General features: G+C 41.2%; 1 protein-coding gene across 2 annotated transcripts in view; it reads left to right on the top strand.

Moving 5' to 3' along the window:
- The window catches only part of LOC127574231 (zinc finger protein ZFAT-like), an 88,399-nt gene that overhangs the window by 47,671 nt on the left and 14,670 nt on the right, over positions 1 to 26,058 (top strand). For both annotated transcript variants that reach the window (XM_052023052.1, XM_052023053.1), the window contains exons 8-12: positions 1,931 to 2,018; positions 5,864 to 6,013; positions 9,254 to 9,427; positions 21,666 to 21,754; positions 23,343 to 23,481. In XM_052023052.1, the coding sequence (XP_051879012.1) occupies positions 1,931 to 2,018; positions 5,864 to 6,013; positions 9,254 to 9,427; positions 21,666 to 21,754; positions 23,343 to 23,481 (640 nt within the window). The remainder of the gene's footprint in view (positions 1 to 1,930; positions 2,019 to 5,863; positions 6,014 to 9,253; positions 9,428 to 21,665; positions 21,755 to 23,342; positions 23,482 to 26,058) is intronic.

Genomic DNA, 26,058 nt, shown 5'->3' on the forward strand with positions numbered 1-26,058 from the left:
CATGGCCTAACCAGTGTTTTGCAAAGATGCAATATAACGAGCTATCTTTTATATTCTATGCATTGACCTTTGAAGGCAAGTATGCCTTCACCACCCTATCTACCTGTGTTGTCACTTTTAAGGAATTATGGACTTGAACCCCAAGGTCCCTCTGCTTATGCCTTATAGTCCACATAGACAACATCTACACCCTGCCTTCATCAATTTTCGTAGTTACCTCCTCAAAAAAACTCAGTCAAATTAGTGAGGCAATATTTCTCCTGCACAAAGACATGCTGACTATCTCTGATCAGCCCCTGCCTTTCAATTGTACATAAATTCTATCCATTAGGACTTTCCCCAATAATTTCCCCATCACAGACATAAGGATCACCATCCTGTAGTTACAAGGTTTCTCAGTGCTGCACTTCTTAAGTAAAGGAAAAACATTAGTTATTCTCCATTTTTCTGTCTCCTTGCCTGGGGCTAACGAAGATGCAAAAATTGCAGTTGTGGCCCTAGCAATCTCCTCCCTTGCTTCCCATAGTAACCTGGGATAGATCTCATCTGGCCTTAAGGATTTATCAACCCTTAAGAGTCCCATGACATCAAACACCTCCTCCTTAATACTGACCTGCTTCCGATTATCCATGTACCCTTCCCTGAACTCACTGTCTTCCATATTCTTCTCCTTGGCGAATACAGATGAGAAGTATTCATTTAGGACCTCACCCACATCTCCTGGCTCCACACATAGATTACCCCTTTGGTCTCTGAGGGGCACACACTTTCTCTGGCTACCCTCATGCATCTGATATAGAATGTCACACCTCCAAGGAGGCCTTTTACAGGATCCTTTAAGGAAAGAAAGGAAATATATTTCAGAATAGGGTAACCAGGTTCAGTTGTGTGCAAGATGTCCACATCATAGAATTCACACAGATAAAACAGATTAGCAGGATCAAACAAACTACCACCATGGACATGGTTTCACCTTTCTTTTAGTGTGCAAAATTGATCTAACATCCATCAGGGGGTCCAGAATAAATGATAATGGCAAAATTTACATTTAAAAAAAAATATTTTAGGTGCTTTGCTGCCTTATTCCCTCAGTAAAACACTGCCTGCATCTTTCCAAACCACAGGGAGAGCTTGCAACTGTTGTGTCAATCCTGCTTTGATAATTGAGAGATGTGTTATAACCATAAATGTAACGATGTGGTATCAGTAAGGCTGAGGTGAGCAAAAATGGTGGGATTGGGCACTAGGAAGGGTGAAACTGTTCCTCTGAAATGGGACTGGAGATCCAATTTAGCCCCCCACAATGATCAATAGATTCCCTTGCCATGATTGGTCCCAAACTGTTACAAGTTAAAGGATCATCATGACTAGTAATCATACCACTTGTATTAAGTACCTCAGTGTTTTTTCACTGATGTCTGTGCAGAAGGTTACAGCATATGGAAATGATCTTAGCAGAGTTTGTGGCTAAAGCATCACTACTCTATCCAGGACACTAGCTTTACGCAAATGCTGACTGGCTGCGGGATTTGCTCCTCACTAAAGTGTTAACTAAAAACAAACCTTGTAGGTCATGACTTTTAGATCCAGCCTCAGGTGAAATGGCATAAACAAGCACCATGCACGTTAATGATGTAATTACACACACAAATGGCATTTAAAAAAAAGACATCCGCACCAATGTGTTTGGAGACTGGAAGCAACATTCTAACGTTGCAATGAGTGGGGAATGGACTCAAAGGGTCAAACGTGAAATGTTTGCAAATTGTATTTTGTGCAAGATTTGTGTATAAAAAGCAAGGTGCTAAGTGTTGAAATATTTTGGCAAATATCTTTCATACAGATGGATGTGTGTACAAAAAAAATAAGTCAAACAAAACGTGATTATTTGGATAACTTTCCCTTTCTATTTTGCAATGCTTCTATTCAGGATAAGAAAACATATAATTGCCCTGTCTGTGAAAAATCCTTTACTGATGATCGGCTGATCAAGTCTCACATCACCACACATCACCCAGGTGAGCAATCACACCCTCATCAGTCTTGTTACAGAAGTGAAAGACAAGGTTGTTCCCTGAACTGAAGTGAATTACATCTTTTATTCTATGGTTAATAACTTGAGGGATTATGGAAAGGTTTTGCATTTTTTTAATTAAATACTTGCCAGGTTTGAAAATTGATTAACACAATGTGTGCATAAAGAACAGGTGCTAAGTGCTAAAATTCCTTGTGCATATCCTACCCTCATTAGTACTATAAAAATCAAATACACAATGAATGTATTGGGTGTATTGAAGAACAGAGGGATGGAGATCTGTAAAGGCAGCAGCACAAGTAGAGAAGGTGGTGAGGATGCTTGTCTTCAGTAGCTGAGGTATAGAATATAAGAGCATGGTGGTCATGGTACAATAATATAAAATGTTGGTTAGGCAATTGCTGGAGTATTGTTAGAGTTCTGGTAGCCACATTGTAGGAAGGACATATTTGCACTGGTCAGGATGTACGGGAAATGGATGTTTCCTAGGATGGAATGTTTCAATTACCTGGAGAAACTGAGGAGGCTGGATTTGTTTCCCTTGGACTGAAGTGGGGGGGAACACCTGATGAAGATGCACAAGTGATGAATGGATTTGATAGGGTAGATAGTAGGAAGCTTTTCCTCATGGTAGAGGTCAATAAAATCAGAAGGTATAGCTCCAGGGTAAGGTGTAAGAGCTTTAGAGGTGATCTGAGCAAGAATTTTGTCACCCAAAGAGCAGTTGGAAGACATTGTATGAGTACATAGTGGAGGCAAGTACTCCCATAATATATAAAATACTTGATGATTGGCAGCAACAAGGTCAACCAAAGATCCAGTTTCTATGCTTTATGCCCCTATGGCTAGCTAAGCTTGTTCATTAGAAACCAACAATTTAATTTTGGGGATTCTATTCATCATTTCCAATGTAAGCCCATAAACTAGAATCTTTTATGTTAAGAAGACTTGTACTTCGTTGACGTTGAATTAACTGATGTGATCAGATACAGTTGATTGGAGTACCATATTTATCTTTAGGAGCTCAGGGCTTCTGATTGACACCAAATAACAGCTCCAGGTCTCGTGAAGAAAAAACAGAATGGAATGTAAATTCAAATTACTTAGGAGAAGACCTAGGTTTGTCATTAAAGAATTCCCACCTGAGAATTCTGTGCATGGTGCTGCAGATGTTCCAGTGACTTGTGGATTTGGACACTATTCATCCAAAAATTCATTCTATGCTAATGAATGATTTGATGAATGAATAAAGTGAAGTGATCAGCTCTCATGAAGCACTTGATTCACTCTTCTTCTGGTGGGACATCCTCCACTAGGCGAATGTGTTATGTGCTCTTTTTTAATCATCGGGCAATGTTTATTACTTTTCTCTAGATGTCCTTGCAAAGGTGAATCACCTTTTTGAACCGCTGCAGTAGTGATGGTACTCCCACAGCAATGATGCAGTTCCAGTATTTAAACCCAGTGATATTGAAGGATCAACAATACAGTTTATATCCTAGTCATAAAATACAACAGAATGGTGTGACTTGGAGACAACCAACAGGTGATGGCATTTCTGAGACTGCTACCTTTGTCCCTTTAGGTGGCAGATGTCATGTGTTTTGGAACTGCCATAAAATAACCTTAGCGAGTGGCCGCTGTACATTTTCAGGTGGCACACGTTGCAGTTACAAGCATTGGTAGTAGAGAGAGTGACTGTTACCTCAGCCACCAGAGTTGATTAAGCCTTGTCCTCATTGAGTGCTGTTGTAGTCATTCAATCGCAATTATGACTTGTAGAAGTTTGAAGGTAAAACAGCCTTAGAGCAGTGGAAGGCATTTAAAGGAGTATAAGGTTTTTGAGCAAATATGTTACTGAGGAGTAAAGGGTGGAACTTCCAAATATGCGGATGTTGTGGGCTCACAACATATACAAACCTTGCAGTTTGACTGTAGAATTAAAGTACACCTTGTATTAATGACAGAAACTTTTTCTCAGGATTGAAAGATATTTGTGAAATAGCAGTATTAAAACACGGGCAGATGGAGTTAAGCTACAGCTCATGTATGATTAATTAATTTTCAGAACAGATGCAAGGGACTGCAAAGTCCTTTCCCATTCCTATGTTCCTATTAAATCATGAGACAGGTTTGGCAAATTTGCTTTTCTATATTAGAGTAAAATGTTAGAAGTTGCTGTTTTAAAGTAAGGGATCATCCAGTCAAACAGAGATGAAGTGAAATTTTCCCTTTGAACATGTCTTTGGAATATACAATATTCTGAGGGTGCTTGCAAAGTGAATGTGGAGGTGATGTTTCCTTTATGTAATAACCTACAACTAGAGGAAAGAATCGATCACTTGACACAGAAATGTGATGGTTTCTTTCTCTCATTACATTGTGAATCTTTGGAGTTCTCTTCCTGAAAGGGTTATGGAAGCAGAGTTTTTAAGGCAGAGGTAGACAGATCTTTGATAAGCAAGAGTATAAAAGGTTACTGGAACTTGTTTGGAAAGTTGAGTTAAAGACACAATAAAATTAGCCATGATTTTATTGAATGACAGAGCAAAAGCAATGTTTGCAAATGATGGCTCCTGAGATATGACAAATGGTCAATGTTTTCCATGTTCATGATGCAAATTTTTATTATTGGAAGAATGTGAATTTTGAAGAATGAGATAATCTTTAAAAAAAGTATGCAAGCTTCTTTGAGGAGTTGGCAGCACAGATGCTCAAATGCTGTTCCTCTATGAGAAAGTTTAGAACTCAGGCTACAGAGGATAAATCAGCCTTTTACAACAGAAATAAAAATAAATTTCTTTACTCAGAGGGTTGTAAGTTTTGGAGTTGTGAACCACAGAAATCTGCAAATGCTCAATCATTGAGTATAGTCAAGATTGAGACTGAGATTTCTGGATGCAAAGGTGATCAAAAGATATCAGTACATTGGAATGTAGATAAGGTAAAGAATTAGCGATGATGAACAGAGGAGCAGTTCGGAAGGCCTATTCGATGTTCTTGTGAAGGGGGAGGTTAGACCTCATTAAAGAAATAAGGGCTGTTGACTTTCCACAGTTGACCAGCTACAGAGCTGGCCGTAAATCTGCCACTGATGGTACTTCACTCATCCAGGTGATGTAACCAATGTTTCCCACCAACTCTCTTCATCTCCCCCTCACCCTGTTTTATCCTTGACTCGCCTGTTGATCACACTTCCCCACAGCTAGTAATCCCTTCCACACTTCCACCACCACCAAGACTGAGGGTATATCTGGCACTGACGTGCAAGAATAATATAGAATTTCTATATCTTATCTACATTCCAATGTACTGATATATAGAATTTCTATATAATGTTGACTCCAATTCAAGACTTCTGATAATATTTTAATTTAAAATCCAGTAGCCTTAAAGGGGAAGTAACTTGTTATTGAATCAGAAGTACCAAAGCCATCATTAGAAAGTTGAGTACAATGCATGTGTGCTAATTTATTTGCTATCAATCCAAGGATGAATTTATCATGTATCAAATAAAGCTGATCTTTCTGGTATGCTTTAATTTCAAATGCCAACACTTTCCATGTCATTTATTAATGTAAGATACACTTCTGATATTCTCTATTTGATAACTTTCTCTGTTGATATAAATTTTCCTGATTCATACTGTCTAGAACATAATTAAGAGTGTGCATTCATCATCAGTGATCTGTAATTCTTTGATCATTGAATGGCTCAGTTTTCTACATATCTGCTCCTGGTCTCACACTTTCATTTTAACTGCTACTGTTGGTTCCCAACAAATAACAAAGTCACTCTGATTTAAATCTTCTCAACATCCATTTGCAGAAGTCCCCATGAGCACCATCTCTGAAATTCTGGGGAAACGTGTACAGCTCAAAGGATTGATTGGAAAACGAGCAGTAAAATGTCCTTACTGTGACTGCTACTTTCGGAAGAATGGCACTGACCTGCAGCGCCATATTTGGGCCCACGAAGGTATGAATGCATTAGTGCATAGATAACTGTATCTTAATTTGGATTGTGTTTCCACCCCTTTCCTCATCCCCTCTCCCCAGACACAGCCTGTTGCTGGCATGCTGTTCAGCAGGTTCTTAACTTCCATTTCACCAAAAGGGGTCTACGCAATTTACATCAATAGAATATAAGGAGCATTTGATAATTATTAAAACTAAAATCCAAACTTTTTTGCTGGGATACGTTGTTGTTAGTTTAGAATTTTACTACTTTGAACTCTTTTGGTAATTTAATATCAAGAAATGAGAACACTTGGCAAAGTTTCATTTTTTTGTACTGGTAGTTGACCAAGTTTACCAGTGAAGTTGATGGTGGCCAGAATGTACAATAGGTCTCATGACAATAGTGCTCCATTGTAGTGATAGGTAGGGAATCCAAACTTTTGCTCAACCCTGGATCTTGACTAGTGGTGGTACAGGTTAGAAGACTGGAAAATACTGCTAAACTACTGCAGAATATCCTGCAGGTAATGCACACCATAGCACTACTCGCTCTCAGAAAAAAATTCTTCACGTCACTGATGGATCTCTTGCCAGTCATTTTAAATGTGTTTTCTGATCCTTAATTCCGCTGGTGATAAGAGGAGTTTCTCACTTTTTAATCGCTTCTAAATCAGTCATGATTTTGTTCGGCATGTCAGATCTCCACACACCTCTCTCTACTCCAAGGAGAGCAACCCCAGATTTATCTGATAACAGAATCAGATTTATTATCACTGATTTGTATGCCATGAGTTGTGTTGCATTACAGCAGCAGTACAGTACTAAGATATAAAATTACTAAATTATAAAAATAAATATATAGTACAAAAAAAAGGAATAACGAGCTAATGTTCATGTATTTCATGGACCGTCCAGAAATCTGATGGCAGAGGGGAAGAAGCTGTTCCTGAATCACTGAGTGTGGGTCTTCATGCTCCTGTACCTCCTCGCCCATGGTAGTAACGAGAAGAGGGCATGTCTTGGATGGTGAGGGTCTTAAGTGGAGGATGCCACTTTCTTGAGGCACCACTTCTTGGTCCTCGATGGTGGGGAGGGTAATGCCCATGATGGAGCTGGCTGTGTCTACAACCCTCTGCAGTCTCTGGCAATCCTGTGCATTGGAGCCTCCATACCAGGCTGTCATGCAACCATTCAGAATGCTCTCCACCGTACATCAGTAGAAATTTGCGAGAGTCCTTGACATAACAAATCTCCTCAAACTCCAAATGAAGTAGAGCTGCTGGTGTGCCTTCTTCGTGATTGCAAAAGTGTTGGGCCCAGGATAGATACTCCGAGAAGTTGGCGCCCAGGAACTTGAAGTTGCTCATCCTTTCCACTGCTAACCCCTCAAATAAAGACTGGTGTGATTTCTCCTGACTTCCCCTTCCTGACGTCCACAATCAATTCCTTGGTCTTGCTGACGTTGCTACCAAAAACAGTAATGTCATTGCTGAATTTATAGATGACATTTGAGCTGTGCTTGGCCACACAGTCATGAATGTAGAGAGAGTAGAGCAGTGGGCTAAGCTTGCATCCTTGAGGTGCGCCATGTTGATTGTCAGCGAGGAGGAGATGCCATTACCAATCCGCACTGACTGTGGTTTCCTGATAAAGTAGTCGATTATCAATTATTAAGTAGTTTATCCACGTATTTGAAATTACTCATTCCCAGAAGCATTCTAGGAAATCTTTCCTTCACCATAGAACATAGAACATTATAGCACAGTACAGGCCCTTCGGCCCACAATGTTATGCCGACATTTTATCCTGCTCCAAGATCTATCTAACCCTTCCCTCCCACATAGCCCCCCATTTCTCTATCATTTATATGTCTATCTAAGAGTGTCTTAAATGTCCCTAATGTATCTGCTCCTACAACCTCTGCCGGCAGTGCGTTCCACGCACCTACCACCTACCACTCTCTCTGTAAAATAAATAAATAAATAAATAAATTACTCCTGACATCCCCCTTATACCTTCCTCCAATCACCTTAAAATTCTGTCCCCTCGTGTTAGCCATTGTCGCCCTGGGAAAAAGTCTCTGACTGTCCACTTGATTTATGCCTTGTACACCTCTATCAAGTCACCTCTCATCCTCTTCCTCTCCAAGGAGAAGAGCCCTAGCTCACTCAACCTATCCTCATAAAACATGCTTCCCAATCCAGGCAGCATCCTGGTAAATCTCCTCTGCACCTTCTCTAAAGCTTCCACATCCTTCCTATAATGAGGTGACCGGAACTGAACACAATACTCCAAGTGTGGTCTAACCAGAGTTCTATAGAGCTGCAACATTACCTCGTGGCTCTTGAACTCAATACCCCAACTAATGAAGGCCAACACACCATACACCTTCTTAACAACCCTATCGACCTGCGCAGGAACCTTGAGGGATCTATGGACGTGGACCTCAAGATCCCTCTGTTCCTCCACACTGCTAAGAGTCCTGCCATTAACCTTGTATTCTGCCTTCAAATCCGATCTGCTGAAGTGTATCACTTCACACTATTCTGGGTTGAACTCCATCTACCACTTCTCAGCCCAGGTCTGCATTCTATCAATATTCTGTTGGAATCTACAGCAACCTTCCACACTAGTCCAGTGGATTCAAGTGCCATTACATTCCACTTCAAGTTCAGATTGGCCTATGTATTCCAGTGTTCTTTTAACATTCAAAATAACCTTGCTGGGCACTGTGTCCTATCCAACAATACGGTGAGGTTCAAGAAGGTAGCTCACTACTTCATTCTCGAGGACAAATAGGTATGGTCAATAAACGCTGGCCAGCTAGAAACACTGCTAAGCCAGAAATGAATAAAAAGAAAAAAAACAGCTTTTGAATTGTGTTATCAATGCCTTTGTTGTTTAAGCTTTTTTAGTCTCCACTCTATCACAAACTTTTTGTTCTCTCTTCTTCTCCATGCTTTTTCTGCATCTTGGAATAAAACTTGCTCCCATTCTAATGAAAGGTCATCAATCTGAAATGTTAACATTCTTCTCCACAGACTGCTGCCTGATCTGCTGAGCATTTGCAGCAATTTTTGCTTTCCTTGTCTATTTTGGTTGTCTGTTGAAACAGGTGGAAATAATGAACTAATTAGAGAAAACAATTTTTAATTAATTTATGTTACAAAGACAACATCAAAGCCTACATAAATACATAAATTTAGTCTTTTTTGCATGTGACATGTGCATTAATACTTCTGATTTGTTTCACCTTCAGGACTGAAGCCCTTCAAATGTTCAGTTTGTGACTATGCCACACGTAGTAAGAGCAACCTGAGAGCCCATATGAATCGTCACAGCACCGAGAAAACCCATCTCTGTGACTTGTGTGGAAAGAAATTCAAATCAAAAGGCAGTCTTAAGAGTCATAAGCTGTTGCATACTGCTGATGGTGAGTAATGCCATCCAGTGGAATGTGTTATTCCGGATTATAGTTAGCAGTGACAAAGGCAAGGGCATTGTGTTCAGATGCAGGTTCTCGACTTGAAATGTTGACGATCCTTCTGCCTCCATAGATGCTGCCTGTCCTGCTGAGTTCCTCCAGTAATTTATTTTTTGCTCCAGATTCAAGCATCTGCAGTCTCTTGTGACCCCCGTAAATGCAGGAATGAATATCTTCTTTTTAAAAAAAACTTACCTAAAGTTGGCAACAAAGGGGCTGCAGAAGAATCCCAATTCCTAGCACACTCATTGAACATAAGAATGAAAGAAATATGAACAGGCAAAGGCCATCCTGCTCCATCATTCATTAAGATTATGGCTAACACGCTACCTCTGTTCCATTTTCCTGAACTATCAACATATTCTTTGATTCTCTTAATATTCGGAAATCTGTCAATATCTGGAATGAACTCAATAACTGAGCCTCCAGAGCAGTGAATGCCAAAGGTTCACCACCACCTTATTCTGCTTCTGTGACCCCTTGGTTCTAGACATTTCAGCCAGAGGAAACCTCCTCCCTGCATCCAGCCTGTCAAGCCCTGAAAAAAAAAAAGGGAATCAATCAAATCTCCTCTCATTCTTCTTAACTCTGGAAAATGCAATCACAGTATGCTTAATATCTCCGCATATGACAACCTTGCCATACCTGGAATCAGTCTAGTGAATCCTGGCTTCAGTTCCTCTCAAGTAAGTACATTCTTTTAGATAAGGAAGCTAAAACTGAACTATAGGTGAAATATCACCAAGGCCCTATTTAACTACAGTGGGACAACTTTACTTCTGTTCTCAAATTCTCTCCTAATAAAAGCCAAAATACCATTTACCTTCCTGATTGCTGCTGTGCTAGCATGTTGGCTTTTGATGATTTTTTGTACAAGCATCCTTAGGTCCCCTTGAACAACTACAACAATACCCCAATCTCTTGCCATTTCAAACAAAATACTTTTACACCATGATGGATAACTTCACATTTTCCACATTATATTGCATCTGCCATATTCTTATCCACCTGCTGAGCTTGTCTGAATCCCTTTGAAGCCTCTTTGCCTCCTCTTACCTATTCATAATCTCGAGTTTAGTCTCCTAAGCAAACCTGGAAAAATGATATTTGGTCCTCTCAGACAATCCATTGATATAGATTGTGAATATTTGGGGCCTAAGTATTAAGTTACTCAGTCAGCGAGTTCATTTAAAACAGGGATTAATACATTTCTGGATATTAAGGCAATTAAAGGATATGGGTTATGCAGGAAAATGGCATTGAGGTAGAAGATTGACCATGATTTTGAACTATAGAGTGATCTCAGAAGGCCAACTTGCCCAGTCCTGCTCCTACTTCTTAAGTTTATCTTCCTTATTTATAATTGATTTATTTTTATTTATTAATTTCTTCATTTTTGGCATGTTACTAGCAAGGCCAGCATTTATTGTCCATATCTAATTGCTCATGAGAAGGCGGTGGTGAGCAGCATTCTTGATTTGCAGTCTTTCTGGTGAATTTACTCGCACAGTGCTCATGAGACTGTTCCATGATTTTGACTAGCTGACTACGAAGGACCAGAGATTTATTTCCAAGTAACTTGGAGGGAAACTTGCTCCAGTGCACCTGCTGCTCTTGCCCTTCTTAACAGTGGAGTCAGCAGGTTTAGAAGACTTAGCTGAGTAACCGCAGTGTGCTGGTATTGTAGAGGATGGACATTTAGGATGATAGATGAGGCACCAGTCTAGCCTTGAACTAAGCTTTGCTGAGCTCCTTCAGAAATTTTGCAGCTGCATTCGTCGGGCAAATGGAGAGTATTCCATGACATTCCTGATTTGTGCTGTGTACATAATGTAAAGCTTTGGGATGTCAGGAACTGCCAAGTAAGCTAGCCTTTAACCTACTTTGGAAGCCACAATTTTTGTGTGATTAATGCAGCTGAGTTTCTTGACCCTGAGTCTATTGATGGTGGGGGACCTGGCAATAGTTATGCCATTGAATGACAAGGATAGCTGGTTAGGCTGCCTTTGATGTGGTCATTGCCTACCACTTTTGTGGCATGAATATAACTTGCTACTTATCAGCATGGTAGCACAGCATTTAGTGATGCTCAGCTGCTCTTTGTGGGGAGTTTGCACATTCTCCCTTTGGCCGTATGGGTTTCTTCCCACATCCCAAAGACATGCTTATAAAATTAATTGGTCACAGTAAATTATCCCTCGCTATCGATGGTAACTTGGAAAAAAAACATGAAAATGAAGCTCATTGGCTTGTGAGAAGGAATAAATTGCATGGCTACTGGCAAAATAAGAGTGGGAATGGCACTGATGGGATTGCACTACTGGAAGTTGGGTATGGACACGATGGGCCAAGTGGCCTCCTTCAGTGTCTTAATAAGAAAATATGCAAACCCATATTGTCTGAGTCTTGCTGCAGGCAGGCAGGTACTGCTTCATTGGCTGAGGGGTTGCAAATGGAATTAAGCATTGTGCAATCATAGGCACCATTCTGCCCTCATGATGGAAGAAAGGCCATTGATGAAGCAGCTGGAGATGGTTGAGCTTAGGACACTGCCCTCTAATGTATTCCAAGACTGATATCCTGGGACTGGGATGATTGAATACCAATAACCACAACGACTATCCTTTATATGAGGTACCAGTTCTGCCATTGGGGAGTGTTTTCCCCTTGGTGCCCACTGACCTTTTTACCAAGGCTCTTTTATGCCACGCTTAGTCAAATGCTGCCTTGATATCAAGGGCAGTCACGCCTGGAAATCAACTGGAAGAAATTTACACTTGATTAGTCCTGGTGAAACCCAAATTGGGCAACAATGCACTGGTTATTGGTGAGTAAGTGCTGCTTGATAAAGTTGTCAATGGCATCTTCCATCAGTTTGCTGATGATTCAATGTAGATTGATTGGGCATTATTTAGCCTGACTGGAATTGTTCTGCTTTTTTCTGAATAGAAAATCGCTGGGCAATTTTCCATATTGTCGGATAAATGCCAGTTTCGCAACTTCACTGGAATAGCTTTAAAAGAGGCACAGACTGTTCTGGAATGCAGACCTTCCGTTCTGTGCCTTGGATGTTGTTCGATCTCATAGCATTTTCCATATTCAGTATTCTCAGCTGTTTCTTGAGTTGGCAGAAGACTAATTTCTAAGATGGAGGGGATCTCAGGGTCATCTATTTGGCACTTCTGGTTAAATGTGTTAGTGAATGCTCGGACTCTTCTTTACCACCTGCATACTAAGCCTTGCCATTGTTGAGAGTGAAGTTGTTCTTGGAACTTCCCCTTCCCACTTAACTGTTTAATTGTCCATCATCTTTCACAACTTGTTGTGGTAGGACTGCAGAGCTTCAATCTGATGCATTTGGTTATGAGATAGCTTATCTCTGCCCAGTACGTGCCCATTTTAGCATGCATATAATTGCAGCTTCACTAGGATGGCCCCTCAGCATGTGTAAGTATGCCTGGTGCTGCTCCTGGTATGCCCTTCTACATTCCTCATTGAATCAGGGTTGATTCCCTGCCTTGGTGGTGGTGGTAGAATAATGGTGGTAGTTGTAGACAATGAAGATGGTTATCAAGAATTACAGTGGGACCTTGATCAGCTGGGTAAGTGGGCTGATGAATGGCAAATGGAGTTTAATCCAAATAAATGCAAGGTGTTACATTTTGGGGAGACAAATCAGGGTAGGACAGTCACAGTGAATGGTAGAGTCCTGGGGAGAGGGACTGAGGAGTACAAGTACATGGTTCCCTGAAAATGGCATCACATGTAGACAGGATGGTGAAGAAGGCTTTAAGCACATTGGCCTTCAGTCAGGGCATTGAGTATAGAAGTTGGGATGTTATGTTGCAGTTGTACAAAAGGTTGGTGAGTCCACATTTGGAATATTATGTTCAGTTTTGGTCACTCTGCTATAGGAAAGATGCCATTAAGCTGGAAAGAGTGCAGAAAAGATGCTTCCAGGACTCAAGGGACTGAGTTATGGAAAGCAGTTGAGCAGGCTAGGACTTTATTCATTGGAGAATGAGAGGTGACCTTAGAGATGTGTATAAAATCATGAGGGGCATAGAAAGGGTGAATGCACACAGTCTTTTTCCCAAGATTGGGGAATCAAGAACTTGTGACCTTGCACCTTATTGCACTGCACTTTCTCTGTAGCTGTGACACTTTACTCTGTACTGTTACTGTTTTTTTTTACCTGTACTACATCAATGCACTCTGTACTAACTTAATGTAACTGCACTGTGTAATGAATTGACCTGTAAGATCGGTTTGTACGACAAGTTTTTCACTGTACCTCGGTACAAGTGACAATAATATACCAATACCAATAGAGGGCATAGGTGAGAGGGGAGAGATTTAATAGGAACCTGGGGGGCAACTTTATCACCCAGAGGGTGATCCATATTTGGAATGAGCTGTTAGAGGAAGTGGTTGAGGCAGGTTCATTAACAACATTAAAAAGGTACTTGGACAGGTACATGAATGGATATGGTTTAAGGGATATGGGCCAAATGCAGGCAAATGGGACAAGCTTAGATGGGCATCTTGGTTGGCGTGGACCAGCTGGACTGAAGGCCCTGTTTCCATGCTGTATGTATGCTGATAAAAAAAAATCTGTAAGACCATAAAACTACAGATTATTGTGCTGTACATCTTTGCTGTTGCTGATGGTCCACTATGCCCAGTTGTGAGCTGTCAGATTTGATCTTAGTCTATCCCATTTAGCACAATTGTGGTGCCACACAATACCAAGGAGGGTGTCCTAGTTGTGGAAACAGAATTTTTATCTCCACGAGGCTGTATGGTAGTCTCATCTACCAGTGCTGTCACCGACAGACACATACGCCAAAAGTAAATTAGTGAGGGTGAGATCATGTAGTTAAATATCCTTCTAATGCCTTCTCCAAATAGCTTCCTTTAGAGGCATTGAATTTAATGACTTCAATTACTACTACTACTCACTTCAACCATTAGAGGCATTGAATTTAATGACTTCAATTACTACTACTACTCACTTCAACCATTTTCTGGATAAAGAAGTTTCTACTGAATTTCCAATTAATTTGTGATTGGCGTGTTTAGGGACCTAGATGTTACCTTGCTCACAAGTGAAGACATCTTTATATTTACATTATCATTCAGACCATAAACTTGCAGACCATTCTCAGATTGTGTCATCCTGTGATTATTATTCTATGGGCTGAAAATGCATGCTTGAAAATGTGTAGTAAAATGGCAACTCAAAGGGGGCCATTCCAGTTTCCTGCAGGATTTATTTTTATTTTTTTATGACCTGTCTTGGGGCCAATTGACTCAGCAGTGCACCCTCTAACTTGTACAGGAATAGACTTTCAACATCCTAAGTACTGCTCCTGCTGTGAGGTCCACACAGACTGTACATTGTGTTGTTCTTTTGCAGCAGTGATATCAATTGATATCAGTGTTGCATATTCACCAGCCTCTGTATAAGAGTATTGGAGACATGAAGGACATTAAATTACCCATTATGAAAGTAAAAGGTGATCATTTTGAGTGTTTGGTAATGGATTGACAGGCTTACCGCAATTGCATAGAGACTGACAGCATTCACCTCAAACATGAAGGTGGGCAGGGGCTGCTGATGGCAAAGGCAACTGAAATGGATTGCATGGATTATGCTGTGTCTTTTCATGCACTCCAATTAAGTTAATCTGCATCCTTAACTCCACTGTTTAGATCCTGGATGCCAACATGTTTGTTTCCTTAAACTGGTTGATCGATATCAGTGAGGAACAGGAGCAAGTTACCCAGCCCCTCAAGTCTCCTCCAACACCTAAAAAGATCACAACTGATCTGACTGTAACCTCAACTCTGCATTCCCATCTACTCATGGCAACCGTTTATCCCCTTGCTTGTGAAGTATCAATCTATTCTAACTTAAAATAAAAGACTCTGCTTCCACTGCCTATTGAGGAAGACTCATGACCATCTGAGAGAAAGATATTTTGCCTCATCTCTCTCAAGGGGTAACCCCTTATTTTTAAAACAGAGATCCTTCATTCTCCCATGAGGAAGCATCTTCTCCACATCAACCTGGTCGAGACCACTCAGGATCTTGTATGTTTCAATCAAGTCTTCTCTCATTCTTCTAAATTACTGCAGATATATGCTTAACCTATCCAGCCTTAACTCGTACGGCAAATGAAGTTTAATTCAAATAAGTGCAAGGTGTTAATTTTCCAACATTTGCTAGATTTATGGACGGTTCCCTTTAGATTAGAAATAGCTAAATGTTGCAACTGCATCCACCTCTTCCACCTCCCCTGGCAGCTCATTCCAGGTAACCACCCTCTGTGTGAGAAACCTATCCCTTAGATCTCCTTTTAAATTTCTCCCCTCGAACCTTAAACCTGTGCCCTCTGATTTTAGACTTCATTGCCCTTGGCAAAGGACTCTGACTATCTATCCTATCTATGACCTTCATAATCTTATAAACCTCTGTAAGGTCATGATTCAGCCTCCTATGTTCCAGTGAGAATAAACCCAGCCTATCCAATCAGCAATAGGAATTGGAATTGGTTTATTATTGTCACATGTACTGAAGTACAGTGAAAAACTTGTCTTGCATACCGTTCAGGTAAAATAACAGAAAGCAGAATAAAGTGTAACAGCTACAGAGAAAGTGCACTGCATGTAGACCATAAAGTTCAAGGTCATACGAGGTAGATTGTGAGGTCAAGAGTCCATTTTATCGAACTAGGGAACCATTCGACAGTTTTATAACAGCAGGATAGAAGCTGTCCTTGAGCCTGGTGGTACGTGCTTTCAGGCTTTTATATCTTCTACCTGATGGGAGAGGGGAGAAGATGGAACGTCTGGGGTAGGTGGGGTCTTCAATTATGCTGGCTGCTTTACCGAGGTAGTGAGAAGTATAGACAGAGTCCATGGAGGGGAGGCTGGTTTCCATGATGTGCTGAGCTGTATCCACAACTCTCTGCCGCTTCTTGCAGTCACGGGCAGAGCAGTTGCCATAGCAAGCTGTGATGCATCCAGCTAGGATGCTCTCTATGGTGCATCAATAAAAATTGGTGAGGGTCGATGGAGACATGCCAAATTTCTTTAGCCTCCTGAGGAAGTAGAGGCGCTGGTGAGTTTTCTTGGGCATGGCATCCATGTTGTTGGATCAGGAGAGGCTATTGGTGATGTTCATTCCTAGGAATTTGAAGTTTTCAACCCTTTTGACCTCAGCACCATTGATGTAGACAGGAGCATGTGCACTGCCCCCCTCCCTTCCTGAAGTCAATGACCATTTCTTTTGTTTTACTGATACTGAGGGAGAGGTTGTTGTCATGACACCATGTCACTAAGCTCTCTATCTCCTTCCTGCACTCCAGCTCATCATTATTTGAGATATGACCCACTACGGTGGTATCATCTGCAAACTTGTAGATGGAGTTAGAGTAGAATCTGGCCATGTAGTCATGAGTGTATGGGGAGTAGAGTAGGGGGCCAAGGACGCAGCCTTGTGGGGCACCAGTGTTGAGGATAATCGTGATGGAGGTTTTGCTGCCTATCCTCACTGATTGCAGTCTGTTTGTTAGAAAGTCAAGGATCCAGTTACAGAGGGAGGTGTTGAGTCCCAGGTCTCAGAGTTTGGTGATGAGTTTGCTTGGAATTATAGTATTGAAGGCAGAGCTGTAGTCAATGAACAATCGTCTCATGTAGGTGTCTTTAGTGTCAACTACTGCCCTCCATTCCGGGAAACATCCTCGTGAATCTCTTCTGCACTCTCTCTGTTGCTACCACATCCTTTTTGTAGTTGGACAGCCAGAACTGTACATAATACTCCTAATGCAGTCTTATGAATGGTTTGTACCATTGTAATATGATGCCCCAACTCTCATACTTAGTACCCTGACTTATGACAGCAAACATACCAAATGCCTTCTTCACTATCCTATCCACTTGTGTCACCACTTTCAGCAAGCTATGGACTTGCACACTAAGGTTCCTCTGTACATCAATGCTCGTAAGATCCCTGCCATTTACTCTGTGTCCTACCAGAGTTTGATTCCCAAAGGACATTACCTCATACTTGTCTGGATTAAATTCTATCTGCCAGCGCTCCACCTAACTTTCCAGCTCATATATGTCCCACTGTATTCTTAGGCAACCTTTTTTTGCTATCTACAACTCAACCAATTTTTCTGTCATCTGCAAACTTACTGATCATACCACTTACGTGACCATCCAAGTCTTGTAATCTCAAAGAACAAACATCCCAGCACTGATCCCTGCCATGCACCACTCGTACAGACTTCCAGTCAGAAAAACATCCATCCACCACTTCCTTCCATCTTATCACCCAGCTAATTCTGGATCTAGTTTACCAACATTCGTGGGATCCTTTTGCTTTAACCTTCTGGGCCAGCCTACCATGCAGGACTATATCAAAAGCCTTGCTGAAGTCCACGTAAACCAGGTCTACTGTGCTGCCTTCATTGATTTTCTTAGTTACCACCCCAATATCCACCCTAATGCATTCCAATATTTCTAAACTTCCTCTTTCCTGATATAGACGTGGTTTTGTACTCTGTCCTTCCATGTAGTTACTTCCTGCGGATCTGTACACCACTCCTACCACTTCTTCCCTTTATTATTTCTTATCCCTGGCCAAATCACTTCTGCATCCTGTTTACCTGGACTTGGGTTATCCACCTCTATTGCACGAAGACTCTCAGTTCATCTGATTTATTTCAATGCTATGTACATTCAGATACAGGGCCTTTAGTTTTCTAACCTTTAGTTTTATCTACTGATGTACTCTTAAATTTGTGCTCTTAAGTTCATACTCTTCCTGTCATGCTTTGTTTATCATTTACATATTAATATCTTTGTCTCTATCCTATCTCTACTTCTTGATTCACCACATCTTTGCATCTTTATTCCTTTACCCCCCACTATTTAACTTAGAACCTTCTCTCCTTCCATAAATGATCTACACATGAACCATTGGCCCGAGCATGGTTCATGTGTAAACCATCCCACTTGCCCCAGTACTCCATGAACTCTAACCCACTTCAACCACACCAAACATTCATTTCTCAAACCAAAAAACAAGCTGCTGGAGGAACTCCGCAGGTCAGGCAGTACACGTAGAGGGAAATGGACAGTGATGTTTCAGGTCAAGGCCCTTCATCTGGACTAAAAGAGTACTTTTAAATTTTTTTTTTAATTTTATTTACAGCACGGTAACAGGTCCTTCTGGCCCAACGAGTCCGCGCTGCCCATTTTAAACCCATATTAACCTAGCCGTATGTCTTTAGAATGTAGGAGGAAACCGGAGCACCCAAAGGAAACCCACGCAGACACGGGAGAACGTACAAACTCCTTACAGACAGCGACGGGAATCGAACCCCGATCGCTAGCGCTGTAGTAGTGTCGCGCTAACTGCTATGCTACCATGCCGCCCGTGAGTAGAGGGGGGATAACCAGTATTAAGAGGTGAAGGGAAGGGGACAAGACCTGGCAAAGTAATAGATGTATCCGGGTGAGGAGGGGTGATTGGCAGATCATTTAAATCTTCTTTTTGCTCTACCAATTTGTACATGGATCAGGTGACTCACCTGGGATGATTGAAGCATGGAAATGGAAGTTCCATTAAGATGCTTTCACTTCTTACTCTCACCTCAATGTGGCATTGACCACAAGTGGGAACCACAAAGACACTGATGGGACTATCTTCAGCAGTCAGAACAGGTTTTGAGCTGCCTTTTTTTCTCCCGTAGCTGAAACTATAGAAGTTGCATCAGGAAACGAGTGTAAGGCTTTGCGGTGTCTGTATGCATTAAAACCAGAAACTGCTGGAAACATTCAGCAAATGTAAAATTTTGATGTAAAGTTTTAACTTTTTCTCTTTTCACAAATGTTGCCTGACCTGCTGAGTGCCTCCAGTATTTTCTATTTTTATTTCAAGTTTCCAGCATATGCAGTTTTTTGATTTTTATTTACTGTTTTCATGGACAATCTAAATCTTGTTTTGAAAAGCTTTTGTAATTTGATGCCGTTGTTGACATAATTATTGGCTTTGATAAAGACTCTATCATCTTGTGTATATTAAGATGAGCAACTGGGAGATCAGGCATAAGTCAACAACAGAGTTCAGAATGGATACAAAAGCTAATAAATTGATGGTGTTGGTAGTTTTAACAGCTGCTAATAAGTTTTAACTGTTGCCAAGAAGCAACAGGTCTTTTTCTAGGAGTCCGAAGAAATTGTAGGGCTTCACCATAATTGGATCTCCTTCCTCCCTCCCTCCCTCTTTATTATCCTTTTAAGCTGGTTCAATATGCCAAACCCACCTTAATACCAAATAGACAGCTTACAACAATGGACTGCAAACCTGTGTACTAAGGATGTTGGATGCTTGCCATGTAAATTGAATCCTCTTCAAATACCACATTTATGCTTCCCATCCTCCATCTTTGGGCAGTCTATTGCTCCAAGGATCTGCAGTCAGGTTTTTAGCTTTCTTTCCAACAATCCTTACCCTCATTGTCACAAATAGATTGTGACTCTTGGGTAGCATTAGGTTTCCAGCTGAAGCAACCACTTATCACTGATTACTAAGTTAAATTCTAAGTGTTTTTAAGTTTGACCCACTCCTCCACCCTCCACAAATTCTCTACCTTCTACTCTGTTCAGGATAAAGTTGGTTCACGTTTCACCTCAGATGTGCAACAGTTTGTTTAAAGATTGTTTAATTCAAGCAGTCTTTTGTGTACTTACATTGTATTAGAGTCATAGAGTTACACAGTAGAGAAGCAGGCCCTTTGGCCCAACTGGCCCAGGCCAATCAAAATGCCCCATCCAAGATAGTCCCATTTGCTAGCCTTTGGCCCATAACCTTCTGAACCTTTCCAATCCATGTACCTGTCCAACTATCTTTTAGAAGTCGTAATTGTACCTGCCTCAACCACTTCCTCTGGCAGCTCATTCCACATAGATGCCACCCTTTGTGTAAAAACAAAAAACAAAAGTTGCTTCTCAAGTTCCTATTAAATCTTTCCCTTCTTACCTTAAACTGATGTCCTCTAGTCTTGATTCCCCACACTTGGGGAAAAAAGACTGAGTGCATTCACCCTATCTATGCCCCTCTGTGCCCCTATTGCTAGAACATTTTAAAGAATCAGAATCAGATTTATTATCCTTGGCTTATATGATGTGAAATTTGTTGTTTTGCAGCAGCAGTACAGTGCAAAGACATAAAAATTACTAAATAAACAGTGCAAAAGAAGAGGAATAACAAGGTAGTTTTCATGGGTTCATGGACCATTCAGAAATGTGATGGCAGAGGGGAAGAAGCTGCTTCTGAATCATTTAGTGTGGGTTTGCAGGCTCCTGTACCTCCTCCCTGATGGTAGTGATGAGAAGAGGGCATGTGCCGGATCGTGAAGGTCCTTGGTGATGGATGCTACCATATTGAGGCACCTCCTCTTGAAAATATCCTCGATGGTGGGGAGGGTTCTGCCCGTGATGGAGCTGGCTGAATCTATAACCCTCTGCAGCCTCTTGTGATCTTGCGCATTGGAGCCTCCATGCCAAGCTCTGATGCAACCAGTCAGAATGCTCTCCACCATACATCTATAGAAATTTGTAAGAGTCTTTGTTATACCAAATTTCTTTAAACTCCCAAAGAAGTAGAGCTGCTGGTGTGTCTTCTTCGTGATTGCATCAATGTATTGGGCCCAGGATAGATCGTATGAGATGCTGATGCCCAGGAACTTGAAGCTGCTCACCCTTTCCACCATTGACCCCTCAATGAAGATTGGTGTATGTTCTCCCGACTTCGCCTTCCTGAAGTCCACAATTAATTCCTTGGTCTTGCTGACATTGGGTGCGAGGTTGTTGCGACACCATTCAACCAGCTGATCTATCTTACACCTGTATGCCTCCTCATCGCCATCTGAGATTCTACCAATAAGTGTTGTCATCAACGAATTTATAGATAGCGTTTGAGCTGAGCTTAGCCACATAGTCATGAGTGTAGAGTGAGTAGAGCAGTGGACTAAGCATGCATCCTTGAGATGCACCTGTGTTGATTGTCAGTGAGGAGGAGATGTTATTACCAATCTACACTGACTCTGTGATTCTGTGTATATTTTAAGTATATAATTTTTTTTCTGCCTCATTTGTTTTCTTGCTGCAGGTAAACAGTTCAAGTGTACAGTGTGTGACTACACTGCCGCCCAAAAGCCAAACCTTCTTCGTCATATGGAGCAGCATGCTGCCTTTAAGGTAAGAATTGATTACCTAGAATAAGGACTTATGAATCTTAACTATGTGTATAGTGATTGTTTGTCATTATTTCCACTGAACGCCATTTTCAAAGTAATGTCACCACTCAGCGTATGGATTCATTATTAATGGTAGTTCATAGGCAGTTTTATTGATGGCTGTTAAGATTATTATGAGCAAGCATGTTTAGATGGAAGGATTGAAGACTGGAACATCTCAGCAGCTGGATAACATTGACTTGAGTTTGGACTGAGTGATATTCCCATTAAAAAGGAGATGCTTTCCATTTTCCCAGAAGCAAGTCAGGGAGGCCTTAGTGTGCTTCCTCTTTCTTTAGAATATCCCTTGACACACTCACAAATGTCGTGTGATTTGACTGAAATCAGGAGCTCACTGTCACTTTTTTGATGCCTTATTTCCCGTAGTATAGCATCAGCTCTGCAAAGTAGAGTACTGGTTTATGCCTACAGCCAAAAGGGCCCATACACTCTATCATGAGACTGCTTCATGATGGTGCTATCAGTAAGATCACATTTGTTGTTTTCCATGTGATATAAATTGATGTTGATGGAAACCAGATCTCCATTTCACACAGAGCCACAAGAGATTCTACAGATGCTGGAATCTGGAGCAACACACACAAAATGCTGGAGGAACTCAGCAGGTCAGGCAGCATCTCTGGGGGGAAATAAACACTCAACGTTTTGGGTCGAGGACTGGAAAGGAAGAGGGCAGAAGCCAGAATAAAAAGGTCGGGGGAGGGTGAAGAGCACAGGCTGACGGGTGATAGATGAGTCCAGGTGAGAGGGGGAAGGCAGGTGGGTGGGGAAGGGGGGATAAAAGGGATGATGTAAGAAGCTGAGAGGTGATAGGTGGAAGAGGCAGAGGACTGAAGGAGGAGGAATCCAGTAGGAGAGGACAGTAGACCATGGAACAAAGGGAAGGAGGTGGGGAATGGAAGGGCAGTTCATGAGGGCGGGGGAGTGGAAAGAGAAGGGGTGAGGAGGCCACAGGACTGAGGTAAAACAAAAGGGGGAAAGAGAGGGGTAACCGGAAGTTAGAGAATTAGATGTTAGGGCCATAAGGTGGGAGACTACCAAGTCAGAATATGAGGTGTTACTCTTCCAACCTGCGTCTGGCCTCAACGTGGTAGTAGAGGAGGCTGTGGGTAGACGTGTCAGTATGGGAGAGGGAAGTGGAATTGAAGTGGCTGGCCCCCAGGAGATCCTGGCTTTTGCTTCCCCCACCCACCTACCTTCCCTCTCTCACCTGGACTCGCCTATCACCTGCCAGCCTGTGCTCCTACCCCTTCCCTGACCTTTTATTCTGGCTTCTGCCCTCTTCCTTTCCAGTCCTGATGAAGGGTCTCAACCAGAAATGTGGACTATTTATTTCCCTCCATAGATGCTGCCTGACCTGCTGAGTTCCTCCAGCATTTTGTGTATTGCTCCAGATTCCAGCATCTGCAGAATTTCTTATGTCTCTGTCTGGTGTAAACGTTACTTCTATTTGTAATTGGTGCTGGTATGCTTGCTACTTTTATTGCTGGAGTAGTTTTTGCTAGTAATGTTCTCCTTATTTACTTCAGCCTTTCCGATGTGCACTGTGCCACTATTCCTGTAACATGGCTGGATCACTGAAGAGACATTACCACAAAAAACACCCCAATGATGAATATGTCAATGCTGGGACCGGTGTGCTAGCTCAGGAGAGTGTGGCGCAACAAGGTATCAAGAGTTTGAAATGCTGCATGTTACTTAAAGAAACGTAGATTACTGAAATACTTTTATATAGTGAAATTTAATTATCAGTGTGGCATCATCAATGAAGGGTCTTTGACCTAAAATGTTACCTTTATTTCTCTTCACACAGATGCAGCCTGGCCTGCTGAGTATTTCCAACATTTTCTGTTTTTGTTTCAGTGTGCCATTTCTTGCTCTCTATTAAATCTTCCCTCCTCGTATTCAAGAATCCCTGTTCTGGTTTTGTACTTCTACCCATTCTGCACGTCTTCCACATCTTATTGACACTGGCATGTTTATGGCTTGGCCTTTGTCCATATGTTATAACCCTATAATACTAAGGTAAACATTTCTCCTGGTCGCACTGCGAAGTGTGTATAATTAAATGAACTTAATATCAGGGGTTGTGCAATTTGCAGATATTGTGGTTCTGCTGTCACCCAAATACAATTTGTATTTCATTATCTCCTGACACTTAGAAAAATTCAAGGTAATCAGGCAAAGTCATCAGTTTTGTAAATGGGAAAATATATTTGACCAATTCATTGGAGTTCTTTGAAGAAGTTGCAAATGATGTGCATTAATGGAGAACGGGTGGATATGCAACACTCAGACTTCGAGAAGATACTTGATAAAATTCTAAATCAAAGGTATTTGGAAAACAAAACATCATGGTGTAGGAGGTAACGTATTGGCATGGATGAAATGTTATAGATGTATATAAGTCTTTTTCTGGTAAGCAAGATATAATGAATGGTGTGCTACAGTGATCAGTACTAGAACCTCAACATTTTACTATTTACATTAATGACATGGATGAAGGCAACAAAGATGTGGTTGCTAAATTTGCTGATGACATAAAAGATAGATAGGAAAGTAAGTTGTGTAGAGGTCATAAGGAGGGTAAGAAAGACATATAAATGGGTTAAGTGGGTAGGAAAAGATCTGGTAAGTGGAGTATAATGTGGGAAAAGATGAATTTGTCCATTTTGGCAGGAAGAATAAAAAAGAAGCTTATTATCCAAATGGTGAGAGATTGCAGAACTCTGAGATCCATAGGGATCTGGATGCCTTTGTGCACGCTTCACAAAGGACTAGAATGCAGGTACAGCAATTAATTAGGAAAGCTAACAGAATTTTATTGTTTTATTGCTGAGAGAATTTGATACAGATGTATGGAGATTATGTTGCATTTACATACAGCAATGATGAGAACTCTATCGGTCTTCTTATTTAAGGAATGATGTTAATGCCTTAGAAATAGTTAAGAGTAGGTTTGCCAGACAAATACCTGAAACGGGCTTATTGCCTTAGGAGATAAGGTTGGATATGCTAGACTTGTATCCTCTTGAGTTCAGAAGAATGAGAGGCTACGGGATTAAAACATACAAGATTCTGAGGGGGTTTTGAGAATGTGGATGTGGAGAGGATGTTTTCTTTTGTAGAAGAATCTAGAACTAAGGGTCACTGTTGAGTTCAGGCAATTTTCTTTACTCTGAGTTGTGTCTCTTTGGAAATTTCTTCCTCAATGATTGTGGGAGTGGAGTTTATGAACATTTTTAAGGCAGAAATAGATTGATTCTTGATAAGCAAGAAGATGAAAGTTTGCTGTGGTTGGACAGGAATGCATAATTGAATTTGCAGTCAGATCAGCCATGATGCATTAAATGGCAGCGCAGGCTTGAGGGGCCAAGTGACCTATTCCAGCTCTTAGTTCATATATTGATATATGTCTGTGACCGATTTCTGTGATCCTTGACCAACAACCAGTTCATGGCTCTACTACCCTCTGAACTAAATGGTTTTGGACTTCATGCTGCCACACCAGCACTGCTATGAGATTTGGACATTCCAGATGAGATGTTAAACCAAGATTCTGTGTTTATGGTTCATTAGGATATTAAATTCCAGACAACAGTTTCTCCCAGATCTTGGTTCTGTTTCCTCCCCTCAACCAAAAACATCAGGAACATGCATTTCATTGCTGCTGATGGCATCTTGCTGTATTTACAGTCCAAAAGTAATTCACATTCTCTGAAGTCTTCTTGTGTGTCTTCTGAGTTTTCTCACAATGTTTCTGATGTTTGGTCATTAACCTGAAACATTAACTCTATTTCCTTCTCCATACATATTTTGCACATTTTCAGAATTTTCTAGTCTTAAATTTAAAATTGCTTCACCCCCCCCCCCCCCATTCCCTGTGCTTTGTGCAGTTTTACAGTCTCTCCCAAACTTTCCATCTCTTTGATAGTGGCTATTTGTGCCTTTTGCCCTACTATTGGTGGTTATGTCATCTTTCCAAAAATCAGCTGCTTTAACTCTGCAAGGTTGTATTCCAGTTAAAGAAATCTGACTTGTTTTTGAAGTGGTTGGATTTAACAGTAATATCTGTCACCCAGTAGGGGGACAGCAGGGCACTCGCTGCTCAAAAAATGCAGACTGAGTAATCGGCTGAAAAACTACTATAAATGTCAACGGTAACAAAAGCTGCTTCAGTGTTTGGATTTGATGAGCTTTGTGAAAAGGGACATTTCCAACTGAAATGCTGACAGTTTATCTTCA

This window comes from Pristis pectinata, chromosome 9 (genome assembly GCF_009764475.1).
Source record: "Pristis pectinata isolate sPriPec2 chromosome 9, sPriPec2.1.pri, whole genome shotgun sequence".
Taxonomy (NCBI): Eukaryota; Metazoa; Chordata; class Chondrichthyes; order Rhinopristiformes; family Pristidae; genus Pristis; species Pristis pectinata.